The 22,479-nt window shown below is 40.0% G+C and overlaps 1 protein-coding gene and 1 long non-coding RNA gene across 2 annotated transcripts in view; one reads left to right on the top strand and one right to left on the bottom strand.

Annotated features, from left to right (window-relative positions):
- LOC131185645 (uncharacterized) lies at positions 1–11,694 on the bottom strand. The gene is made up of 3 exons (XR_009152203.1): positions 11,026–11,694; positions 665–734; positions 1–120 (listed from the first exon to the last, which is right to left on the bottom strand). It is a non-coding gene; the product is annotated as an uncharacterized LOC131185645 (long non-coding RNA).
- Positions 8,823–22,479, top strand: part of SPTY2D1 (SPT2 chromatin protein domain containing 1) — a 22,028-nt gene continuing 8,371 nt past the window's right edge. Inside the window, exons 1-2 of the mRNA XM_058158286.1 lie at positions 8,823–10,813; positions 19,938–20,052. Coding sequence (XP_058014269.1) covers positions 10,754–10,813; positions 19,938–20,052 — 175 coding nt within the window. The 5' untranslated portion in view covers positions 8,823–10,753. The remainder of the gene's footprint in view (positions 10,814–19,937; positions 20,053–22,479) is intronic.

The following is a 22,479-nucleotide window of genomic DNA, read 5'->3' on the forward strand; positions in this document are numbered from 1 at the left end:
AGCTATGCGTTTGTGAAAGATAAGTGTTGATTTATTTATATATTCCAAATAGTGCCACTTGAATGTTATAGTGTGCATTCTTCAGCTTTTATCTTTGTCCTTTCAGCACTCAGAGAACATCTATGGATACAGAATAAAAATATTTCATAATTCAACATATACAAATGCTAAACTGATAGGTTTTAGTGATGTTCCCCTTAAGATCAGCATCCAGAAGCAGAATACCATAGGATAAGAATTCCTGCCAATGGGAAGCTGTCCCTAAGCTGCAGTATCTCCAAAAAAAAAACCAACCAACCCCCCCCCAAAAAAAACCTCTGGTCCATTGTGCACCACAGATCCATCGGAAGTAAATTAACTCACCTACCTGATATTGGCACCAACGGTGAACAGAATCATGTGATATGATAACCTATTTCCTCTGATGGTGCAACAAACCTCCTGGTTTGGAATATAGGTTCATTGCATGACAAATTATTTTGTTGTTTTCAAATGTCTATAGCTTGTCAGGTATTAGAATCCTGGTAGGTTTGTTACTACAGAGCCAACTCCCATAGCTGCTTTATTTATTAATTTGGCTCAATAATAAATGTAGCTGATATGCATTAGGATTTCTAGATACAGAGCATTAATTAGTGGATCTTTTAAAAAAAAAGCTGGATACCTTGCTTGTAGTAGGTGGGGAGGAAGTAAGATCCACAGCATCTCCATTCATTCTCTTCATTCTCCTTTCTCTGAACCAAAAGATAGTTGCAGTTCAGGTGACTCAGCATTGGCTGAGATAGCACGATAGGAAGACATTCACACCTCAAAAACTTTTTCATCACTGAAGCAGATGTTCCCTTGCCTGCTCTGGAATTTGAGAAGTTCCATGTTTCCACACTCAGCAACTTAATGCAGTTTATAACTGCTGTAAAAAGGTAAAGGTTTCCCCTGTCCAGTTGTATCTTACACTAGGGCCGTGATGGTGAACCAAAGGCACACGTGCCAGAGGTGGCATGCACAGCCCTGTCTGCGGGCATGCCAGCCATTGCCCCAGCCCAGCTCCACCATGCATGCGCGCGTGCCTCCCACCGGCTGGCTGGTCAAGTTTCTGCCACGCATGCATGGGGGGACGGGCGCATGTGGGGATGCGTGTGCACATGTGCAGTGGGGTGCAGGCTGATGCAGGAGACTTTCCAAGCCTAAAACGGGGCGCGGGGGTCTGGAAAGCCTCCTGCACCAATCCGGAAACCAAAACGGGAGGCGGGTCGCATGCCTAGGGGACGAATGCACATGCGCAGGAGCAGGGTGCATTGCATTTTGGGGGTTCGGGCACATGTGCATGCATTCGCATGTACAATCGCATGTGCGTGCTTTGGGCACTTGGCACCAAAAAGGTTAACCATAACTGCTCTATGGGGTAGTACTCATCTCTGTTTCTTAGCCAAAGGAGCCAGAGTTTTCCAAAGACATTTCCATGCTCATGCAGCCAGTATAACTCTATGCCAAGGCATACGGAATGCTATAAAAACAATTGAAAGCCTCATCTTTTTATTTTTCTCTTTCTTTTATATTTTTCTTTTCCTTTTCTTTCTTTTTTGAACTTTTAGCCTTCACTTTGATTTCTTTTTACTTCTTCCTTACTTTATATTAACTTGGGTTATTTCTTACTATTTAAAAAAAAATATAAAATGATATTAAAAAACCATAACAACCTCATACAATTACACTATTATAGTATGCCTAAACCATCTACTATTGTATTAAAGTGTAAAATGGGAGAGGAATTAAAACACACATATGCTTGATAATAACATGTTTCTGACTTGCAGGGATGAGGGAAGTTAGAAATGTTTATGTCTGTGTACAGTTCAGCTCAGCATCTCTGAAAAGTCACGAGTAAAAACTGAGTTGTAGCATATCCTGCACTTCTCCTATTTTAGTACACAGCATCATCATATGTGAGAGTTCCAGCAGTGAATATACAGTCCTCCACCTTCCAGCCCTATGACAGTCATCATTTGCATCACTAAAAGCGACAAGAAACTTCTTAATTGATACATCTAATGCCCAGCTACTGTAGTCAATTTAGGAGCGCAGGATGAATGCATAGAAGAACAAAAGCTGTTCCAGAATTTCTCTACAGGACTCATAATGACTCGCCTTTGGAATGCTTTAAAACAGCTCAGCTGTAATTTTCCAGTACATTATTGGCTGAAGCTGTAACATAATTATCTACTGTGACAAAAAACAATAGTATTCCCAGCTTCTAAAACTATGGATTTTGCCTGCAGCTACTTTTCTCACCTTCATGCATTTTCACAAGGATGATGTGTTCATACATTTCTTCCCTAACAAATAGGCCAGTTGAAATATCTTTCAATCCACATTGAAAGTTCATTCAGCAATGGGAGAATCCCATAGCTTCATGGATTTAAAAACCAGTGTCTCTAACACATAAATCACAAATACACACAGCCTAAACATAATTTTTCAGTAACTTCTACACACTATAAAGCCTGCTCTTTGTTCAAGGTAATTTTTTTTGACATGTCAGATTGCTGAAAACTAGGCTATTGCTCCCATTTACTGATAACAAAATAGCAAGTGTACAAAAACCCATAAAAAAACACTTTTTAGGAAGGGAGGGCAATTCCCAATTCTTTAACATTCCCTATATGCTATAGATATAGGTACTCCTTGATTTATGGCTGTAATTGAATCCAGAATTATGGTTGTAGATAGTGCCAGTTAAGTGGGTCATATTGTGAGTGACCTGATTTTCTGTGTGTGTGTGTGCGTGCATGCGCATGCACGTGGTGGTCATTAAGCAAACCTGGCAGTCATTAAGCGATCCTTCTGGTTGCAATGAGTATTTTTTTGTCGGCGTGTCATGACAAAAAGATATATATACATGGCATAGGGCCGGGCTATTTACGGGACCGCCTACTGCTACCGAATACCTCTCACCGACCCGTGCGCTCTCACAGAGAGGGACTCCTCAGGGTGCCGTCAGCTAGGCAGTGCCGTCAGCTAGGCAGTGCCGTCTGGCGACACCCAAGGGAAGGGCCTTCTCTGTGGGGGCTCCCACCCTCTGGAACGAACTCCCTCCAGGACTTCGTCAACTTCCGGACCTCCGAACCTTTCGTCGCGAGCTTAAAACACACTTATTCATCTGCGCAGGACTGGATTAGATTTTAAATTTACTGGTTTTAAATGGGTTTTTATTATTTATACTGTTTTTAACAATTTGGCTATGGAATAAGTTTTTTACGTGTCATTTTAGTTTGTATTTATATGTATTTTTAATTGCCTGTGAACCGCCCTGAGTCCCTAGGGACATAGGGCGGTATATAAATGTGAAAAATAAATAAAATAAAAATAAATAAAATATATATTGTAAATTGTGGTTCACATAACTGTGGGACACTGCCAACAGCTATAAATTCAGGCCAACTGCTGAGCACCCAAAATGCAATCAAGGAAATGTAGGGTGGGGCAGCCATAAGAATTTTTAATCTGGGTCATAAGTACTTTTGGGGGGGGGAGAAGTTCATCCTAACTTTGAATAGTTGCTAAGTGACCAATCATTAAGTGAGGACTACCCGTAAAGACATTTCCTGGTATTGTTATAGCTGTGTCCTAATTTAAGAGGGAAGCAAATTTTATAGCAATTGCTTACTGGTGGCACAAGGACTGCCGATACCACTTTGATTCAACCATGGGGAGAAGCCCCCCCCTCCCCCGCAGGGATCTAATTTTCAAAAGCTGGTAAATGAGGCATATTAGTGGTCTTAGAAGAAACGTAGAAAGGTCAAAGATAGGTAGAGATCTTTTTTTTTCACATAAAAACTGTGCATGAAAGGAGAGAGGACTTCGCTCTATAAGAAGTTTTCTTCTAAGAAATGAGCAAAAGCAGAAATTTGTTAGACTGCTGATACTATGAATTGTAAATTTTATGTTTACCCAGAATATATGAATAAATAGAAGCCCAAACACTGTAAATCTCCAATCAAGGAAGTTAAATACTAAACAAGTGCCCTCAGGCCTGAAAGGTTTTATTGCTTGGATACAGAGCAGATACATGTAGCAATATACAAGGAGAACAAAGCTGCCTTTGAGCTGAACTCAGATTTACATGGACCTATCAATTTATTTATTTGTTTGTTAAATTTGCAAGGTTGCCTATCTATCCGATGAAACTTTGGGCAGCAAACAAACCATATAAAAATATGCATTTTGTTTTGGATTTACAGGATTATTAAAATAAATCTTCTCCCCTGACATTATTTGATAACCAGCCAGTAAGATAAACAGCCCAACCCTCCTCACAGGATTGTTGTTGTGGGAGGAAATAGAAGGAGGAAGATATGTTGGATCTGTTCATCGCTTTGAGTTATTCATAAAAATAATAAAGATGAGATACAAGTAAATGTATAAAAAATATTCGGAGGATGCAATCAAGTCACATTTCAAGACTCGACAAGAAAAAAATAGCAATTTTTTAAACTTCTAGATTTTCTATATTTCTACAAGAATATAGCAATATCTTTATTGGATCATGCCCAGACCTCTTTAAGGGCCAATCAGGCAGGAGATATACAGTACTTCCCTCCTGCCATTGTTCCTTTGCAACAGTAGTTATAGACAAGCTACTCTTAGCCAATGGAAATACTGAGTGTTTAAGGATAACAGACATGATAGATTTTACTTTCACAAAGGAGCCCAACCCCCTTTCAAAGTAATCCATGTTAGTAGCCATCACTATATATTGCAGTAATGTATTCCAGAGGTTCATTATTTGCTACCCATGTTTCCCTGAAGATAAGACCGTCTTATATTTTTTTGAACCCTGAAATAAGCAGTTGACCTTATTGCCATGCGTTCAAAAGCCTGATGTCTTATTTTTGGGGAAAACAGGGTATGCAGTAAATTATTTTGCCTGTTTTGAATCTTCTTCCTGCCAGGTTCATTGGCAGGCCTAGCGCTTGGAGATAGGGGGAAAAAATTTCTTTGTCACTTCCTTAATTCGATGCATGATTGTATGCACCTCAATCATTTCTCCCCTAAATTGTCTTCAAGCAAAAGAATCACAATCTAATTTCTTCCACACAAGAAAGCTGTTCAAGTCCCCAATCTTTGACTCTACTGTTTAGTAATTTTTCCAAGCCTGTTATGTCTTTTTTCAAGGACTGTAGTTTTAAATGGTACAAGAAAATTGATCCATTCTCGATTTACAACAGTTCATTTAGTGAATGTTCAAAATCACATCACTGAAAAAAGTGACTTATGACCGTTTTTCACCTACGACCATTGCAGCATCCCCATGGTCACATGATCAAATTCCAGATGCTTGGTAAGACTCATATGTATGACACTTGCCATGTCCAGGAATCATGTGCATCAACTTTTGCGACCTTCTGACAAGCAAAGTCAATGGGGAAACCAGTTTCACTTAATAACGGGGTTACTAACTTTACCAACTGCAGTGATTCACTTAAAGACAGTGGAAAGAAAAGTCATAAAATGAGGCAAAACTGACTTAACAAATGTTTCACTTAGTGACATAAAATTTGGGCTCAATTGTGATCGTAAATTGAGGACTACCTTTATACCTCATCCTGAATTGAAAGAACTATTGCAGTACAGACTTGTCAAGCATTTTAATTTTGATCAGGTGACTCTGGGACTGCTATGACTAAGTCACTTTTTTCAATGCTTTTGTAACTTCAGATGATCGAATGACTGTAAAGGAGTATCTGCATTTTGATACGGCAAATTTTAAGCTTAGTTTTATTTAGATTCACATTTGGCAAGACATCAACGATCTAGGATTTCATAGTATTTATTTTTCTAAAAAGAATTATCACAATGTGATAAAACACAAAGAACTCATACGGTTTGCTGACATTTAGTGCCTCAGATCAGGACTAAGAGGATAGAGTGCCATCTACTGATTCACCAGTTATTACAGTCATTTTTTGGTTTTCATAAAAGTAAAATAACTGTCAGTTGATATTGTACCTCCATAAACAAAAACATATTTTAAATCAGGATAAATGATTGAGAAAAATTACTTGCCACTAAAAACCCATATCCAAAATCTATTGATTTGTATCTATAATAAAGATAGCAGCACGCCAGGGAAGTTTTGAAGTAAAGAGAGCATCCATGTACTTAGTTGAACATTTGGCTTGTTTGCTTTTTAAACTACCGTAATAAGATATATAGAATCATGGGGCTGAAAAGGACTTTGGAGATCTCCTTGGCATTTGTTTCACAGGCATAGGGTGTCACGGATCTTCCCCTGGAACCCTCTCCAGATGCGAGTTCAGAGAAAAAGGGTGAGTTTGAGTCTGTAGAGGAAAGTGTGGAGCCAAGTATTGATCAGGATTGGGGCTCAGAGAATGCTAGCCTTCTGGAGTAGCCTCAGATGGGTCAATAGGAGGAGCCACAGTCTTAGACTGAGGGAGGCTGAGGCTGAAGGAAGCTCCAACCTAGGACCAGGAGCAGCTGCCTCCCTTAGCAATGAGGAGGAGAAAGAGTCCATACCTCCTCTGGATCTAAGGACACACATAGAGCAAAGAGGAGGCAGGCACAATGCTGATCAGCTAGACTGCTCACAAGGAGGCAACCTTGCCTCTCATGAAGGGCTGCCCTGCCCCTGCCCTGAGGACTTTAGTGTTGTTGGAGCAACGTGCTGTGCCCATGCCGTGATCCTGGGCTGTTGGATTTCTGGGTTGCTTTCCTGGACTTCGTGTGTGCCTATTGGACTTGGTTACCCAGTGACTGTCGCTGTACTGAGCTTGGAATTTGGACCTGTGCAATAGGGGTTCTTTCTGAGGACCTGTTTGGGGGTGGTGGTGTTGAATAAACACCTGTAGAACTCTTGCTGTGTGTGATGGAGGGGAGGGAGGCAGCACACTGGGTACCATTGTACATGGAATTTTTCTATAGCAATATTTTAAATCTGTAAATGATCTAGATCTCATTCAGCAGATTTGCATCTTTTTTATTCTATACCATTCCTACATGATACCAAAAACTTTTTCAACAAAGGTTACACCACAGTCAGTAAAATGGAGCATCTACTTACTCAAATACCGATGGTTAAGCTGCTGAGAAGTTACTAATAACAGTATTGGCAACTCCAATCCCATTATTTTTATAACTCTTCCTTTCTCATTAAAATTAAAAACATCCTAAGGTGGACCTTGATTTTTGATTAGGTGGGCATCTCTAATTTTCCTGTAAGGCCAACTTTTTTTTGTCTCAAGCAAGAATTAATTCATTGGTTATGAAAGGAATTGATCAACAGACTTGTTATTAGAGCCCAATATCATGGCTGAGAATGACTGGCCCAAGGTCACCAAGCTAGCTTTCATGTCTAAGGCAGAACATGAACTAACAATCTCCTAGTTTCTAGAATGGTGCCTTACCATTAGAGTAAACTGGCTCTCTTTCTTACTGCTACAACTGACCCTTAAACACTTTTGAGATATTTTATTCCATGATACCTGAACCTTATAATATCAATGATTGCTATATAAAAATGAAATCTCCTTCTAGTTAGGATAGCATTGTATTAACTTGTTGGTCTGGCATCAAAGAAACTCAGATTGCAGTCCACCTTCAGCCACAAAACTCAGTGGATAACTTTGATCCAATGACTCTTAGCACAACCTACCTCACAGGACTGCAGAAAGATAAGCATGAGGAGTGAATGTTGTAAAACTTTAAACTTCTAATAAATCAAACAAATAAGATGAACTGTTTCCCCCCCCCTCCCAGACACATCCATGTAGTTGGCAGCAATGCAAAATTAGTTTGCCACTGCTGTCTTCTGGAATGCTTCATTCTTAGCCTATTTTATAGACTTAGTGTTCACTGAAAATTTTGAAGATAATCAGACCTGGCTCTATCCAGACAAGGCTAATCAGGTGCTATCACCAGTTGAGGCAGTTACATATTGATTACAACAATATTAAACTATAACTAAGTTTATTATTAAATCTACACATCTAGTTCCTGCATCCCTGTCCTCATCACCAAGCACTTATAAAGGGGAGATAAGACATTTCCGCCTTTATTTTCAATGAACCATATTTTCTTTTCATATCTAAGGCTGAACAACATACTAAGACTATGTTTTATTAAAATAACGTAATGAAGATTATACAAAATTTTGTTGCAATGAACTAGTTAGCCATTCCTACCAAGATACCAAAACAAAGAAACAAAGGTTTTCAATCTCTCCTTTATAACTGTATCGGAGAATAGAAAGTCCACAAGTCAGACTACAACATATAGTGTTATATGTTAAGTGCAAACCAGGCAGGCCAGAAAATCTGTTACTTCCTATTTAGGTACTGATACATTAGAGAAAAGGGGATGCGGTGGCTCAGGGGCTAGGATGTTGAGCTTGTTGATCAAAAGGTCGGCAGCTCAGCGGTTCGAATCCCTAGTGCTGCCGTGTAACGGGGTGAGCTCCCGTTACTTGTCCCAGCTTCTGCCAACCTAGCAGTTTCGAAAGCACATAAAAATGCAAGTAGAAAAAATAGGGACCACCTTGGTGGGAAGGTAACAGTGTTCCGTGAGCCTTTGGCATTGAGTCATGCCGGCCACATGACCACGGAGACGTCTTCAGACAGCGCTGGCTCTTCGGCTTTGAAACGGAGATGAGCACCGCCCCTAGAGTCGGCAACGACTAGCATGTATGTGCGAGGGGAACCTTTACCTTACCTTATATTAGAGAAACCTTTACATGGAAACAAAAATGTGAAAATTTTTCATTCATTTCATTTCATTTATTTGATTTTTATACCGCCCTTCTCCCAAAGGACTCAGGGCGGTGTACAGGCAGATAAAAACAGACAAGACAATAATCTATAAAATGCAAAATTAAAAAACTTATTATACTTTGCCTAAAATTTTAAAATATATAGAAATTAAAACCCCGTTTAAAATTAATAATAAAACTATACAATCCATAAAATTTAAGCCAGCCCCGCGCGAATAAAAAGATGCGTCTTCAGTTCGCGGCGAAAGGTCCGAAGGTCAGGTATTTGGCGTAAACCCGGGGGACTAATTCCACAATTTGGAGCATGTTACAAATAAAAATAAGGCCAATCACTCTTATCAAGATGTTTGAAGAGTTCCAGTTTGGTGTGGCGGTGAAGATGCTGACCCAGAAACCAGGAGACTTGCGGCATGAAAGATGGTTGGGGACTCTGGGCCAGTTACTTTCTCTTAGCCAGAGCCACTCACAGGATTGAGGGGAAAATAAGAGGAGTATTAGGTACTTTCTACACCTTCAGTTATTTATAGCAAAGGCAGGATAAAAATATAACAACAGAAATGTCTACTTCAACATACATGCATGATAAAAAGAATTCATGGTGACTTAAACATAAAAAGCCAGACAAAATTGAAACCCTCGAGTTTAGACCTCCAGCAACTACCTGGACACACTCATGCAAATACAAACAGTCCTCAACTTACAACAGTTCATTTAGTGACCGTTGAAAGTTACAATGGCATTGAAAAAAGTGACATGATCATTTTTCATAGTTAGCACCTTTGTAGAATCCCCAGGATCACGTGATCAAAATTCAGATGCTTAGCAACTGGTTCATACTTATGACCATCGCTGTGTCCGAAGGTCACAGGATCCCCTTTTGCAACCTTTTGATAAGCAAAATCAACGGGGAAACCAGATTCACTTAACAACCAGGTTGCTAACTTCATCAATTGTAGTGATTCACTTAACAACTGTGGTAAGAAAGGTTGTAAAAGATGGGGAAAAACTTAACGTTTCACTTAACCACAGAAATGTTGGGCTCCATTGTGGTCGTAAATCGAGGACTACCTGCATCAGGTACTTTCAAAGCCTTTAGTTATTTATAGCAAAGCCAGAATAAAAATATAATAACAGAAATTTCTACTGCAACATACACGCGTGATGAAAAGTGAATTAATTCATAGGGAGTTCAAAACAAAAAGCCATACAAAAGTGAAATCCTCGAGTTTCGACTCCCAGCGACCAACCCGGACACACCCATGCAACTACAGGCAATTGCAAGAGAAGGGGAATAGCTCCTAAATATTCCCTTCTTCGCCGGTGGATCGTGATGCTCAGTCTAGGTAGCGTACGGTAAACCCTAACCCCAACCTGGCCCGACGCTGCTAAGCTTCCGACTCCAGAGAAGACCGCAGCAAAAGCAACCAACACCCGCCCGTATAAGCAACAGCCCGGCCCTCCATATCATTCCGTAAGAGAGGAACGGAACGACTCGAACCCTCGATGCGCCTCCACCCACAATACACGTGGAACCTTCCGCTCTGACCGACTTTCCGAAAAAAGCCCGATCATGTGACGTACAGGCACATCTTTTTTTTTATTTTTTTAAATTAATTATAATTCGGGAAGGGGAGGGCGCGTGCGTGCGTGCTCGCTTGCGAGTGACGGAAGTGACGTTTGTCTAAACAAAAAAAAAACAAAACGAAAAAAAAACCCACCACCAACTCGGTCGAAAACTCCGAGGAGATATTTAAAAAGGGACGGCAAGAGCGGCCCGCGGGCCGGAAGTGAGGATAGGGGAGGGGCGTCGCGAGCAACTTTTTCGTCAGCTGGGCGAGGAGCGTGTCTGAAGAAAGAGAGCGAGAGCGAGAGCTAGAGAGACACGAGAAGAAACCGGAGGGGCGCTCCTCGCCGCCCGAGCGCCTTCGCGGTGGGGAGGGGGGGGGAGAAAGAACCGTTGGAGAGCCCGTCATGGATTTCCATCAAGTCCTCTTGAAGGCCTCGGAACAGCAGGGATCGAGCGCCATGTCGGTAAGAAGGAAAGACGGGAGGGGGGGAACAGGAAAGGGGGGGGGGAAGGACGCGGTGGGCTGGGATTGACGTGGATGCCAGCTGTTGCCCAACTCTTCCTTTCCGGACGCTTCGCCCGAGTAAGCTAGCCCTATATCCGGAGTATTTGAAACGAGAGATTATTCGCCATCCCTCCCACTCCGTCTCTCTCTCTCACACACACACACACTCACTGTGTAAGCATCCGCCCAGGCTTTGCGGCAGGGTCGCAGACCAGACCGTCCTCTCCTCCTGCCCTTTCAGCTCGGCAGCCTGTTTAGCAAAAGGTCGGAGAGAAATAATAGCCAGAAGATCTTCTCTCCCCGCCTCCCCCACCGGCCTCGGATTTTGAAATCCTGAGAGAGAGAGAGAGAGAGAGACCTAGAACCAGCGAGGGCGGTTTTCAACCCCCGGAAAGGTGGTTCAAGGGTGTCAGTGAAGTGAAAACGAACTTCCTCCTGGTTATGTACATATTGTACATAATACATGTACATATTTGGGGTGAGGGAATTGGCTTCAGAAATACGTCTGGAAGGAAAGAGAGGAAGGAAGGAAGAGAAAAAGAAAGAAAGAAAGAAAGAAAGAAAGAAAGAAAGAAAGAAAGAAAGAAAGAGCGAGCCTTAGTCGCAAGGGAGCTGTTAGTTGCATTTATTTTTCTGTCTTTGTTGCGTTTGAGCCAAGAGTGTTCAATGCAGGTTTTTCCATACTCTTTGAGTTAAATATACGGTATGCAGTTGTACTAAACAGAGTTAAGTAATGAGTAGTAATCGGGCAGACACATTCTTCCAAACTTTACTTGCCTTTGTATCCATGTACACGTGTACTGTATTTCGCATAACTGACTAACAGCCCTAACATTTCAGAAAATCTACCGTATGGTATTCAAGTTGCAATGCTGTTTTATTATTTGGCTTAGGGATAGATGGTTATGCTGTGGAATTTGATAGCATTCAGGACACAAACCAGCAGTAGAATATGATGAGTTCTTTCCTTGAAAAAACAGGATAAAATGGATAGAACATATCCATCTTCAGCTAGAAATCTTTAGTGGTTTTGTTGAGGTGTTCTGAGAAAGCTTGTGCCTGGAGTGCAGTTGAGATTTCCTATTCTATGACTAAAATTCTGTTGTTTTAAGTTCAGGTTAATCAGCTGTATGTACAGGTAGTCCTCGACTGACCACAATTCAGCCCCAATTTTCTGTTGCTAAGTGAGACATTTGTTAAATGCGCTTTGGCCCATTTTATGACCTTGTTTGCAATTATTTAGTGAATCACTACAGTTGTTAATAGCAATAGCGCTTAGACTTATGTACCGCTTCACAGTGCTTTACAGCCCTCTCTAAGTGGCTTAAAGAGTCAGCATATTGCCCCCAACATCTGGGTCCCCATTTTACTGACTTCAGAAGGATGGAAGGCTGAGTCAACCCTGAGTGGGTGAGATTCAAACTGCTGGCAATCAGCAGAATTAGCCCGCAATGCTGCATCTAACCACTGAGCCACCACAGCTCAGTAATACACTTGTTAAATGAATATGGTCTCCCATTGATAGTTCTTATTAGAAGGTTGCAAAAAGTGATTTCATGACTCTGGGACACTGCAGTCGTCATAAATATGACTTGGTTGCCAAGTGTCTGAGTTTTGATCACGTGACCATGGGGATGCAGCAACAATTGTGTGAAAAATGGTAATAAGTCATTTTTTTCAGTGCCATTGTAACTTTGAACGGTCACTAAACAAAGTCTTGTAAATTGAGGACTACCTGTATTAAAGTGTTTTATGGGTAAGCATTGAATAAGGTGAAGAACGTACTTCATTCTAAAATAAAAAATCTTTTGATTTTCCAAAACCCACTTTTTTATTAAAGCATTGCTTATAGCTCTTCTAGTGTGTGTATCCTGTTAAGCCATAAATCAAGCAAGTCATATTATAAATTTGCATATTGTTGGAATCAAGCCTTATTAAACTTACTATACTTAGGACCACCAAGAGGCTTGATAATAGGGCATCTTGAAGAATATATTGTAATATCCTCCAACAGCAGAAGGAGAGGTCCATGTTCAGAGAAGCAGAATTTACCGCAGAAGCCCTGTCCCCAGTCTCCTTGTAAATATCTGAGATTCCTATCTTTCCAGTATCAGAACTCCTTTGGTACTGTGTTTCTCCAAAAAGACGATTCACCTTGAAAAGAAGCCCTATCACGTTTTTGACCACATGCAATCAAATTAAGCCCCACCCACAAAATTAGCCCTAATTAAGACCCCACCCACCCGGAGACGACTTCCGGTGTCCAGCGGCAACGGTCGTCTGGAAGGCTTCTCCTGCCTCCAGCGCCCGAATCCGGCCGCCGCCGAGGCCCTCAGGGGCCAGGTGTTCCGAAAAGGACACCTGCCGCACGGACGGCTCGCCAGGGGTCTCCCAGCCGACATACAGGACTGTGGGGACCGATGCTGGCGCGTCCTAGGCTCGGCGGGGTTTGGAGGCCACGGGCCACGGCCATTATTTTGGTCGTCGCCTGGGCCGCTGTGCCCGGTGACACCGGGGCTTTGGATTTATAACTGCAGCAGCCTGGTGGTGAACAGGGAACGGAGAAGAATTGAGGAATGGAGAAGGGAAGGAGATATCGGTAAACGCGAGTGGAGTGCTCCGGAGTGCGGGGGTTTTTTTCCCCCCTGCGGTTGGAAGGAGCACGAGTCATTCTGGAGAGAGGAGAACTTAAAATAAGAAGATTACCGGTTTTGTGGAGCTCTGGAGAGAAGAGGTGATGGAGAAATTTAGGAGGGAGGGTTTGAGGCCCCCCCTCCCTCTGGGGAACAGTGGTGGAGTCCAGCTTCCGCCTTCACTATGAGAATCTTGATGACATCACTTCCCTTCGGCTTCCTGGTTGACTAACTGTACTCTGGACTCGTTGCTCCTGTGAGTGCCCCCTGGTGGATCCGGAGGAAATTACAAGGATACTGTGCCTGCCTGAGGATTTTGTATTTTTTTTTTCAATGGCAAAAGGTCAGAGACCAACTGCTGGAGAGATGGAGAGAATTTTGGAAAAGTTATCTAATATGGACAAGAAACTGGATGATTTGCAAAGAGGCCAAACGGAAATAAGAGTAGAAATTGTGACTATCCAAAAGGATTTAAAGGATACTCAACAAGTCTCAGCAGAAAACAAGCAGAAAGTGGAAGGTCTGGAGGGTGAGATGCGGGCAGTGCAGAAAAGAGAGGAGAAGACAGGCAATGCTGTGCTTGGACTACAGATGGATAAAATGTCTTATTTCCTTAGGTTTCAAAATTTGGAAGAAGTGGACCAAGAAGATTTGAGAGATGTTGTGACTAAATTGTTGGGAGAATTTCTTGGGAGAGGTGTTGATTTCATGAATTGGGATGTGGATCGAGTTTATAGAGTTAATTCACAATATGCACGCATGCAGTTCCCAGAGAGGTTCATGTCAAATTTGTGAGAAGAGAGACGAGATGAAATTCTTAGAAAACATAGGAGTGGGGCACTGATTTACAGGGGCAGGAGATAGCCATTCTGAGGCAGATTCCCAGACAGGTACGTGAAATGAGAAAGAAATATTACTTTTGTCAAGCAAATTGTACCAGAAGGAGTGGGCTTCAGATGGCTGATGCCAGAGGATTGATGATTTTCCGGGAGGGCATTACGAAAAAATTAGTACAATTGCGGAGGCTACGGCCTCGTGGAGGAACACAAAGCCCTCCTGGAATCAGATGACCCAGGAATTGAAGAAGGGAGGTTATAGACCATGGGGCGGAGGCGGCTGCCGCTGTTGCGGCCCTGGAGTTGGGTCAGGCTGAACCCAGAGTTCTGAGATCCAAAACTAGGAAGTGATAAAGATATTTGGGATTGTGTTGGTTTTCCTTATTCTCTTTTGTACGATATTCTGTTTATTCTTGACCCTTCTTTATTACGTATTTAAGATTTGTAAACGTAGCTACTTCGTGTCACCTGCTCGCCATATGGCTGTTGTAGGTGTTAAAAAATTTGAGTAAAATTCTTATTTTGGATAAGAAAAATGAAAATTTACCATACCTGATATGTATTTGTATAAACCTTTATTGACCAATAAAAACTTTTTGAAAAAAAAAAAAAAAAGACCCCACCCACCCCAGGGTGCAGGGGGTGGGGCAAGGCACACAGGTAAAAAATAAGCTAGGGTGGGGATGAGGGGGTGGAGCTGCCCTACTTACCAGACCTTGCACACCCTGACACTTGCATTGCCTTCTTCTGGAGCCGCTTCTGTGGCTGCTTGCCACCACTTGCACAGATCGCCCTGGTCTCCGTTTTGCCTTCAGATGCTTGCCGGAAGGCATCTGCAGCCGATAACAGAGCTCTGGATCGATCCGGACCTCTATTATTGGCTGCAGAGGGCTTTTCGGAAGGCATTTGCAGCCGATAACAGAACTCCCGTTTGATCTGAAAACGAAATGGTGGCCGGGGCGATGTGTGGAGTGACGGCAAGCGGCCGCAGAAGAAGTGGGCCAGCAGTGGGCTCCTGCTGGGCAGGGCTGTCAGTGCCATCACCGTGAGGTGAGTTAATAATTAGAACCCACCAAAAAGAAGGCCTAATTGTTTTTTGGGGGGTCAAAAGAAAATAAGACCTGGCCTTCTTTTTGGAGAAACACGGGTAGAAGCAAGATTAGAAAAGGAGTTGGGCCTGTGTGGCATAGAGCCAGGATACTTGAGGGACCACCTGTCTCCCATGGCTTCTGTGCAGCTAGCTTGCTCTCTGGTATCTTTCTGTTGAAGAATATCATCTTCCTGTCATCTAGGGAGACTCTCTTTTCCAATTGCCTGCATGAGTCCAATAAGCCTTTGAATACAGCAATTGGTCAAATTATTTCTTCATAGAAGCCAGCATAATCAGCTAATGTTTTAAATGGTTTCAATGTAAGAAAATGTGTTATGGGCACAGGTCGTAAAGTTTAAAGTTACTCTGGACGCCAAAAAAAAGATTCATACAATCTGGTTTTGAAGATTGGTCCATTCCCCCCCACCTCCAGGTCATACAATCATATTTGGGCAACTGGCGTTTTCAAACATTGAAGCATTTGTGTTGTCCAACGGTGATATGATCACAATTTATGGCTTTTTTTTTTTTTTTTTTTGCTGAAACTGGTGTTTGCTTCCAGTTTTCTGCAAAAAATGCCCGTTGTGAAGAATGTGTTCACTTAATTACCATAGTGTTTGCTTTACAACAAAAGTCATAAAATCAGGTGCAGTTATGTGATAATCCACTTAATGACCACCATAACATATAACCGTAATTCCTGGCTCAATTACAGTTGAAAATTAAGGTATAGCTGTAAATACGCTTGTCCATTCCTATATTTAAAATATGTATTGTATTTCGCTGCAATGCTTTTTCCCCTTTCAACGCTAATTATTTGGGATTAAGGAAGTAAAATTAAGTTATAGGAAGAACCTAAATAGCCTCTTACCATTTTTGAAGATTTTCTGTTGGAGGTTTTGAAGAATGGAATATAATCCTGGCAATGAGCCAACTAATAGGATGGAGACAAGTTTGTTGCCTTCCTTTCCTACCTAGGTTAGAAAGCTATTCATTTAGAATAGCTGAAGTGGTAGTCTAAATACCATTATTTTACACGTCGAGAGCATATTATAGGGCTTTGGATCCTGATTTTTTTCTTCCCGTGTGATTTCTGACAGTCTGTTAATTTTATAGCTGTAGCAGTTGGGGAGTAGAAGGATTGTGTTCCTGCAGAAGTGTCCTGATAATACAAGGGATTAATCAAAATCTTTTCCCTGGTGGGGAGACACTATTTTTTAACCTTGGAATACTAAACTGGAGCAAATTATTGCAACATAAAGGAACTTCATATACTAGACTGTGAAAATTTGTGAATTTTCTGCTTTTTAAAATGTGATCTAGCATTCAAAAGTTTTTGTTGAAGCTATTGTTGTGGAGAACAAATGAGATACTTTAGGCTTAATCCAATGCATACAGGGATTCTGTAAAACAGCAGGAGACACCCTGGTGGTCTTTCAAATAATTTGAAGTATGAAGTTCTTTGTCTGCCATTGATCACACAGTTCAAAACATGTGAAGGTCGTAAAGTTATTTTCCTCTGCCAGACAGGAATCCAAGAATTTCATTTGTCTCGTTTTCTTATACTATATCAAGGTGAAATCATTTTGCTGGACTGTTAAAAGGAATTGGAAGTCTTTCTTTTTGTAAAGTCCTTTTGTATTGGTCTTCCCTGACTATATAGTCTAGGTGCTTGCTCCATTACATGTCTTGAGAAAGAAGGAAATTGCCTAAGGTGTATTTGTTTTCTATGAGTAAAATATATTGGGAATAAAAATCTATTATAAGAACTGTACCCCATATTCTACTTGTAATTCTACAACAAAGTTTCTCAGTTTGATCAGTTGTTTTCATGTTGTGTTTTTGTTGACAAGTTACTAATTTTCTCAAAATTCAGTGAATGGCTTTACTGTAATTAACATAGTAAATATTGTGTTAAATTACATATTTATAATATTATAAAAATAATCAAATGTACATTTCAAATTTTTACGACTCTTATCATATTTAGCTGTTGGCCAATTTGGGCCAAAGGTTGATGAAACAAATATATGTAGTTAGAATATTTATGTACTACTTTTCAGCAAAAGTTCCAGCACAGATTGCCTACCTTTACTATCTTAGCATCATAAATACAATGTACTTTAATACATTCATCTTATTCAAATTTTCAAATGACCTCAGAACTATCCATATACCCAACAAAACTATTAATTGTATGTGATCATCAGTTTCTATGGAATAATATAGGAGAAAGTTCCCATAGATACCATCAAGTAATACCTTTTTACATTTTGAACAATTCATTTGTAACTCTGTATTAATAAAATGCCCTTAAAAGAATTGAGAATTTAGCCCCTCATGCAAGTTTAAAATAGAGCACACTGTCTTTCTGTCTTGGAGTTTCAGCATATGTTTAAATAAAATAATATGGGTTGATGGGGAAAAATAAATACAATAAAAATGTAATTAAATCCTATTCCAAAATTACTCATAAAGAAGGCTCCACATCAAATATAATGTGAAGCTTTCATTAAAATGTGAGCTTTAATGTTGATTTTGGATGTTGCACTCTTCTTACAGGTTTGCAATGCTGGTGGATATTTTCTTTCCAAATACCAGACAGCATTGGGCAGGTTCTTCAGCTTCAATTCTTTTCATAGCTGTGGGAACCATCTCATTAATTTTATAATCATGAATAGAGTTTTATAAAATGCATGTGTTGTATTGCAGGCCAATTTGAAACACTGTTAAGTAAGAAAAAGTTTGAAATGGTCCAGCTTTCTAAGAAAGATGTGTTAGATGACATTTGTATTTGACAATTTATATAATAAACAAAACCAATTATAGTATTGCATCATGTGTCACTAAAATTGTTGGCCTATTAGTTCATTTCCCTTGGGAAAAGTGTCTAACAATTAATTAGCTGTTTTTAAACTGAAATAGTAGGCTAGTTCTGCTTGACTGATAGATCATAATAATAGTTCAGCTATTACTGCAGAAATTTCAAGATTTAATATACTTGCGTGTATTAAGTATATTTAAAATTACATCTTGTTATTATATAGTAATCATGCACAGTTTAAGTGAATTATCGGTAGAAATCCTGGAATAAGGGCATATTATATTCATGCACAAACTCATTGTACTTAATATGTTCTGATTATTTTGAATATGAAGTCTGCTCAGCTGAGATTGAGAGCTTTCTTCATTGTATTGTTGAATGACTTATAATAGATCTGAAACCAGGTGCTATTTTCACTCTTAGTATAGGGAGGATGAGATTTTAAAATATTTCTCCTATGCTTATAAGAAAGGGAATTAATGCTAATTTTTACATTGTTAAATTATTTCTAAGCCTACATTTAGGGCATGTAGTGTCATTCAGCTTTTTAAACCATTCCTAAAGGCGTTCGAGATTTTTGTTCATTTTATCTCTGTGTTGGTACTTTGTAATAAAAGCAATATATAATTTGCATGTTGCTGCAACATTTAGTCATAAACCTCACTTTCCACCAGTTTTCAGGTCTTGGTTTGTGTACAAATTTAACTACCCATGGCTTTCTGAGTTCTTTCAAAATGATAAATGACCCAAAAAATATATAATAGAGTAAGGTATTTTTTCACCCATTTCTTTATATATATGAGCAAAAGGTGATAAGGTTACATAGCCTATGGGTTATGACTGCTCATAGTGCCAAATTAATCTGAACCTAATCTACCCAATATTAGGAAGTGAATTGATCGATCAATATACCTAAGTTTTTATTCTAAAACAATAGATATTCAAAGTGTAGGGCTAAGTACATCTGGAAAAGTTATTGTTAAAATGATTCTTTTAATGTTTTATATAATCTTTAATTGTTCTACTTTAATGTTAGTAAAACATTATTTAGCACCACAGTATTTTTTAAGTCAGAAGCAGTTGTTTTTCCCCCCTCCCCTTATTTGGGTGGTGGTGGTAACTAAAATGTCATATTTTGAACTGGCGCATAGAAAACCTTACATTTTATAGCCTTTCACTAGCAGAAATTGTATCTGTGCAAAAGTTTCTTATTTGATTTGCTATTTTATCCCCAAATATCTCATTTTTTTATTTGAACGTTTAGAAGAATCTCTTTGAAAGAGCTATGAGTAGTGATTCTTTTCTCAATGAATTTGATTCTTTTAAGGGAACTTTTTCGTGATAAGATCCCAACCCTGTAGAAAGGAATTCAGTCACTTGTATTAATTACAGTCCAATAGAAATGATGTCCTTATTTATTTATCATTTTATGTTACATGCCTTTTTGGTTTACCTCAGTACTTGATCTTTGAAAATCTCTTAGATTCCATATAAAGAAGATGAGATACAGTGCTGAATTTAAATTTTCTTCTTTAAGTCATACATTGCATTTGTTTTGTTTTTGTTTAGTTAATAAATTCTTATTCTAATGCATGAGGAAATTTTTACATACTAATAATCCTCTTGGACATAGCTGAAAACAGTTGCACAATGAGTTCATATTTGTTTCTCATCTTTGTGAAACTTTTGTTTCATTGCAGAAGAGATACAGTTTGGCGGTTGGCCCTCCCAAAAAGGATCCAAAAGTTAAAGGTGTTCAGTCAGCAGCTGTGCAAGCCTTTCTCAAAAGGCAAGAAGAGGAACAGAGGAAAAAGGGTATCATTAAGTATTTTTCTTTCTATAAAAGCTATTATTAGTTATTCTTAAAAAAACTTTTTTTTCTGCCTTCCTTTTGAAAATCATTGTCATGCTTTCCTTACTTTTACATATTCGATGTCATCTTGACACAGACAAAAGCAGTAACAAAACTGACATTTTTAAAATTGTTTTGAAGTAAAGGGCAGAAAATCCTGTAAGGTTCATTTATTAATATGTCTAAGCTCATAACTGCCAATCAAGAGACTTAAACAGAGGCTTGAGTAAAATAGCATTTAATCCTGATCAGGTTCAAATGGATAGTCGTTCCAAACATATAGATGTGCATACATGCAAGGAAGGAACTACAAAAAATCATGATAGAAAGCATGTCCTCTTATACCAAAAGGAGGTCTTTGAAGTATCTTTAGGGATGTCATAAACCATCAACTGGCATCTGTATATCCTGGAATCTGGTTTGTGTATCCCATAGTAAAGGTCAGTGATATAATTTAACTCTGAATTTGCATTCCTCTGTAGTGTTATCTTTTCCTTCTTTTGTCTTTAGCCACTTGGTCCCCTATTAGCACTACAAAGGTGAGCACTACAAAGGTGTGTAGATTGCTTCTGCTAGTTGAGATCTTGTGGGAAACAGAGTGGCATTTTATGAAAGTTTTTAGATCTTAATGTAGGTTAATGCAGGAAGGATGTACTTTTACAGTAGTAAGTATGTTCTTCATGAGAAAGGAAATGCAGGTATACAAAGATATCAGTATATATGTTGCAAGAAACAATTCTAGTATTTTAGTATATATGTTCCCTTTAATCCCTTCTTCTAAACATTTGTGTCTATAAGAAATCCTTATTTTAGCTTCGCAGACATTTTGCAGTTAGTTGCTAGAATATAAGGGGTAATGAAAACATCTTGGTCAATAAAACCCTCAGGAATGGTTGCTCTGATGAAACCCCAAATATAGTCTGGGAAGAAGGTGATGCCAAAGAAAAAAGGAAGCTGGGGGTAGCAATTGCTAAGAATTGTGAAAATGATGATGATTATGCTAAAACATATACACAATTTGCTGAATATAGAGAATGAAGGTGGGTTGGTCTTTTGGGTGGCCCTAGGGTATGATTTATGGGGCATAAGAACAAGTAAATTTATAAACCTATATTGTTTAAGGTGGGGCCTTTGCCCAGGCCTAGTGGAAGTGATCCCCCTGTGTCCTGTGCAGAATAAAGTATTTTGCAATCTCCACTTGGGTGTGTGTTTTCATTGGGCGTTGTACACCAGGCAGGACCAGTTTTCTGACATAACCATTTTAGTTTTATATCTATATACAAGTAATTAGAAATAAGTTAGTTTTGATATCATACAGTTAAAAGCAAAAGCAAATACAGTTTAAAAAATAATAGTGTATTGATTTTCTTTTGCCATCTTACAAAATGCTACAGGTAGTTCTTGACTTACAATCACAATTGAGCCTGGAATATTGGTTGTTGAGCAAAGCAAGATAGCCTATCAGCTCAACAACCACAATCTCCTAACTATGGTCATTAAGCAGATGGAGTCCTAGCTAAGGAGTGGGGGAGCTGTCTGGCCCCCAAAACCAAAACTCATGGTGATTCTTCCAAGTATATTTCATTATTGTTTCACACATCCTGACAGAATCTTGCAAAACGAAAGCACTATTCTATCTACACAAGCCTATACTCAGAGAACTATTAGAGAGGGGCTGTCTTCACCTTCCTTCTCTCACACCAACTATATGGACTGAACTGTTTCTTGTTCTTCGAACCTACTTCCTCTCTCCTGGGAATCATGACCAGTACAATCTACCACAGTGGGGGAGGCCCTGGGAGACCATGTGTGAGTTAAGGGGGGGGTACCCCAGTGTGATGCAAAGCTTATGTTTGCCTGCCATGCAGCACTGAAATAGAGGCCCGGGGCCTTCAGCAGCCTCAGGCCCACCTGCCACCACCCCCAGAGCCCTTTGTAAGCATTGGAGAATCTACAAGGTGGCTTTTGGAGAGAAGGCCTGATGGTGCTTTGAATAGGCCGCATATATCTCTCAGCAGCTGGAGAAAACAGCTGAAGGTGGGCAGTGCCCTGCAGATCATGGGGAATGCTGGGTTTCAGGGGAATCGCACCATTTCACAAGCCTTGTACACCTTGAGAAGCACGTCAATAGAAACAAAAGTCTTAAGCCTTGTCAGGGCCTGGTGGCGGCTGGCTAAGACTCCTGAAGACTTTGGGCATGAGTCGTAAGTCCTTTTATTCAGTGCCATTGCAATTTTGAACAGTTGTTGAAATAATGGTTGTAGGTCAAGAATTGCTTGCACTTGCTCAGAGCAGAAGTGTTGTGTCCCACTCCTCCGCTGACGGCCGGGTCAGGGAAATCCGAATCAGGTGTGCCTCTGCAGCTCTGCCAAAGTCCTAGCAAAGTCCTC

This window comes from Ahaetulla prasina, chromosome 1 (assembly GCF_028640845.1).
Source record: "Ahaetulla prasina isolate Xishuangbanna chromosome 1, ASM2864084v1, whole genome shotgun sequence".
Classification (NCBI taxonomy): domain Eukaryota; kingdom Metazoa; phylum Chordata; class Lepidosauria; order Squamata; family Colubridae; genus Ahaetulla; species Ahaetulla prasina.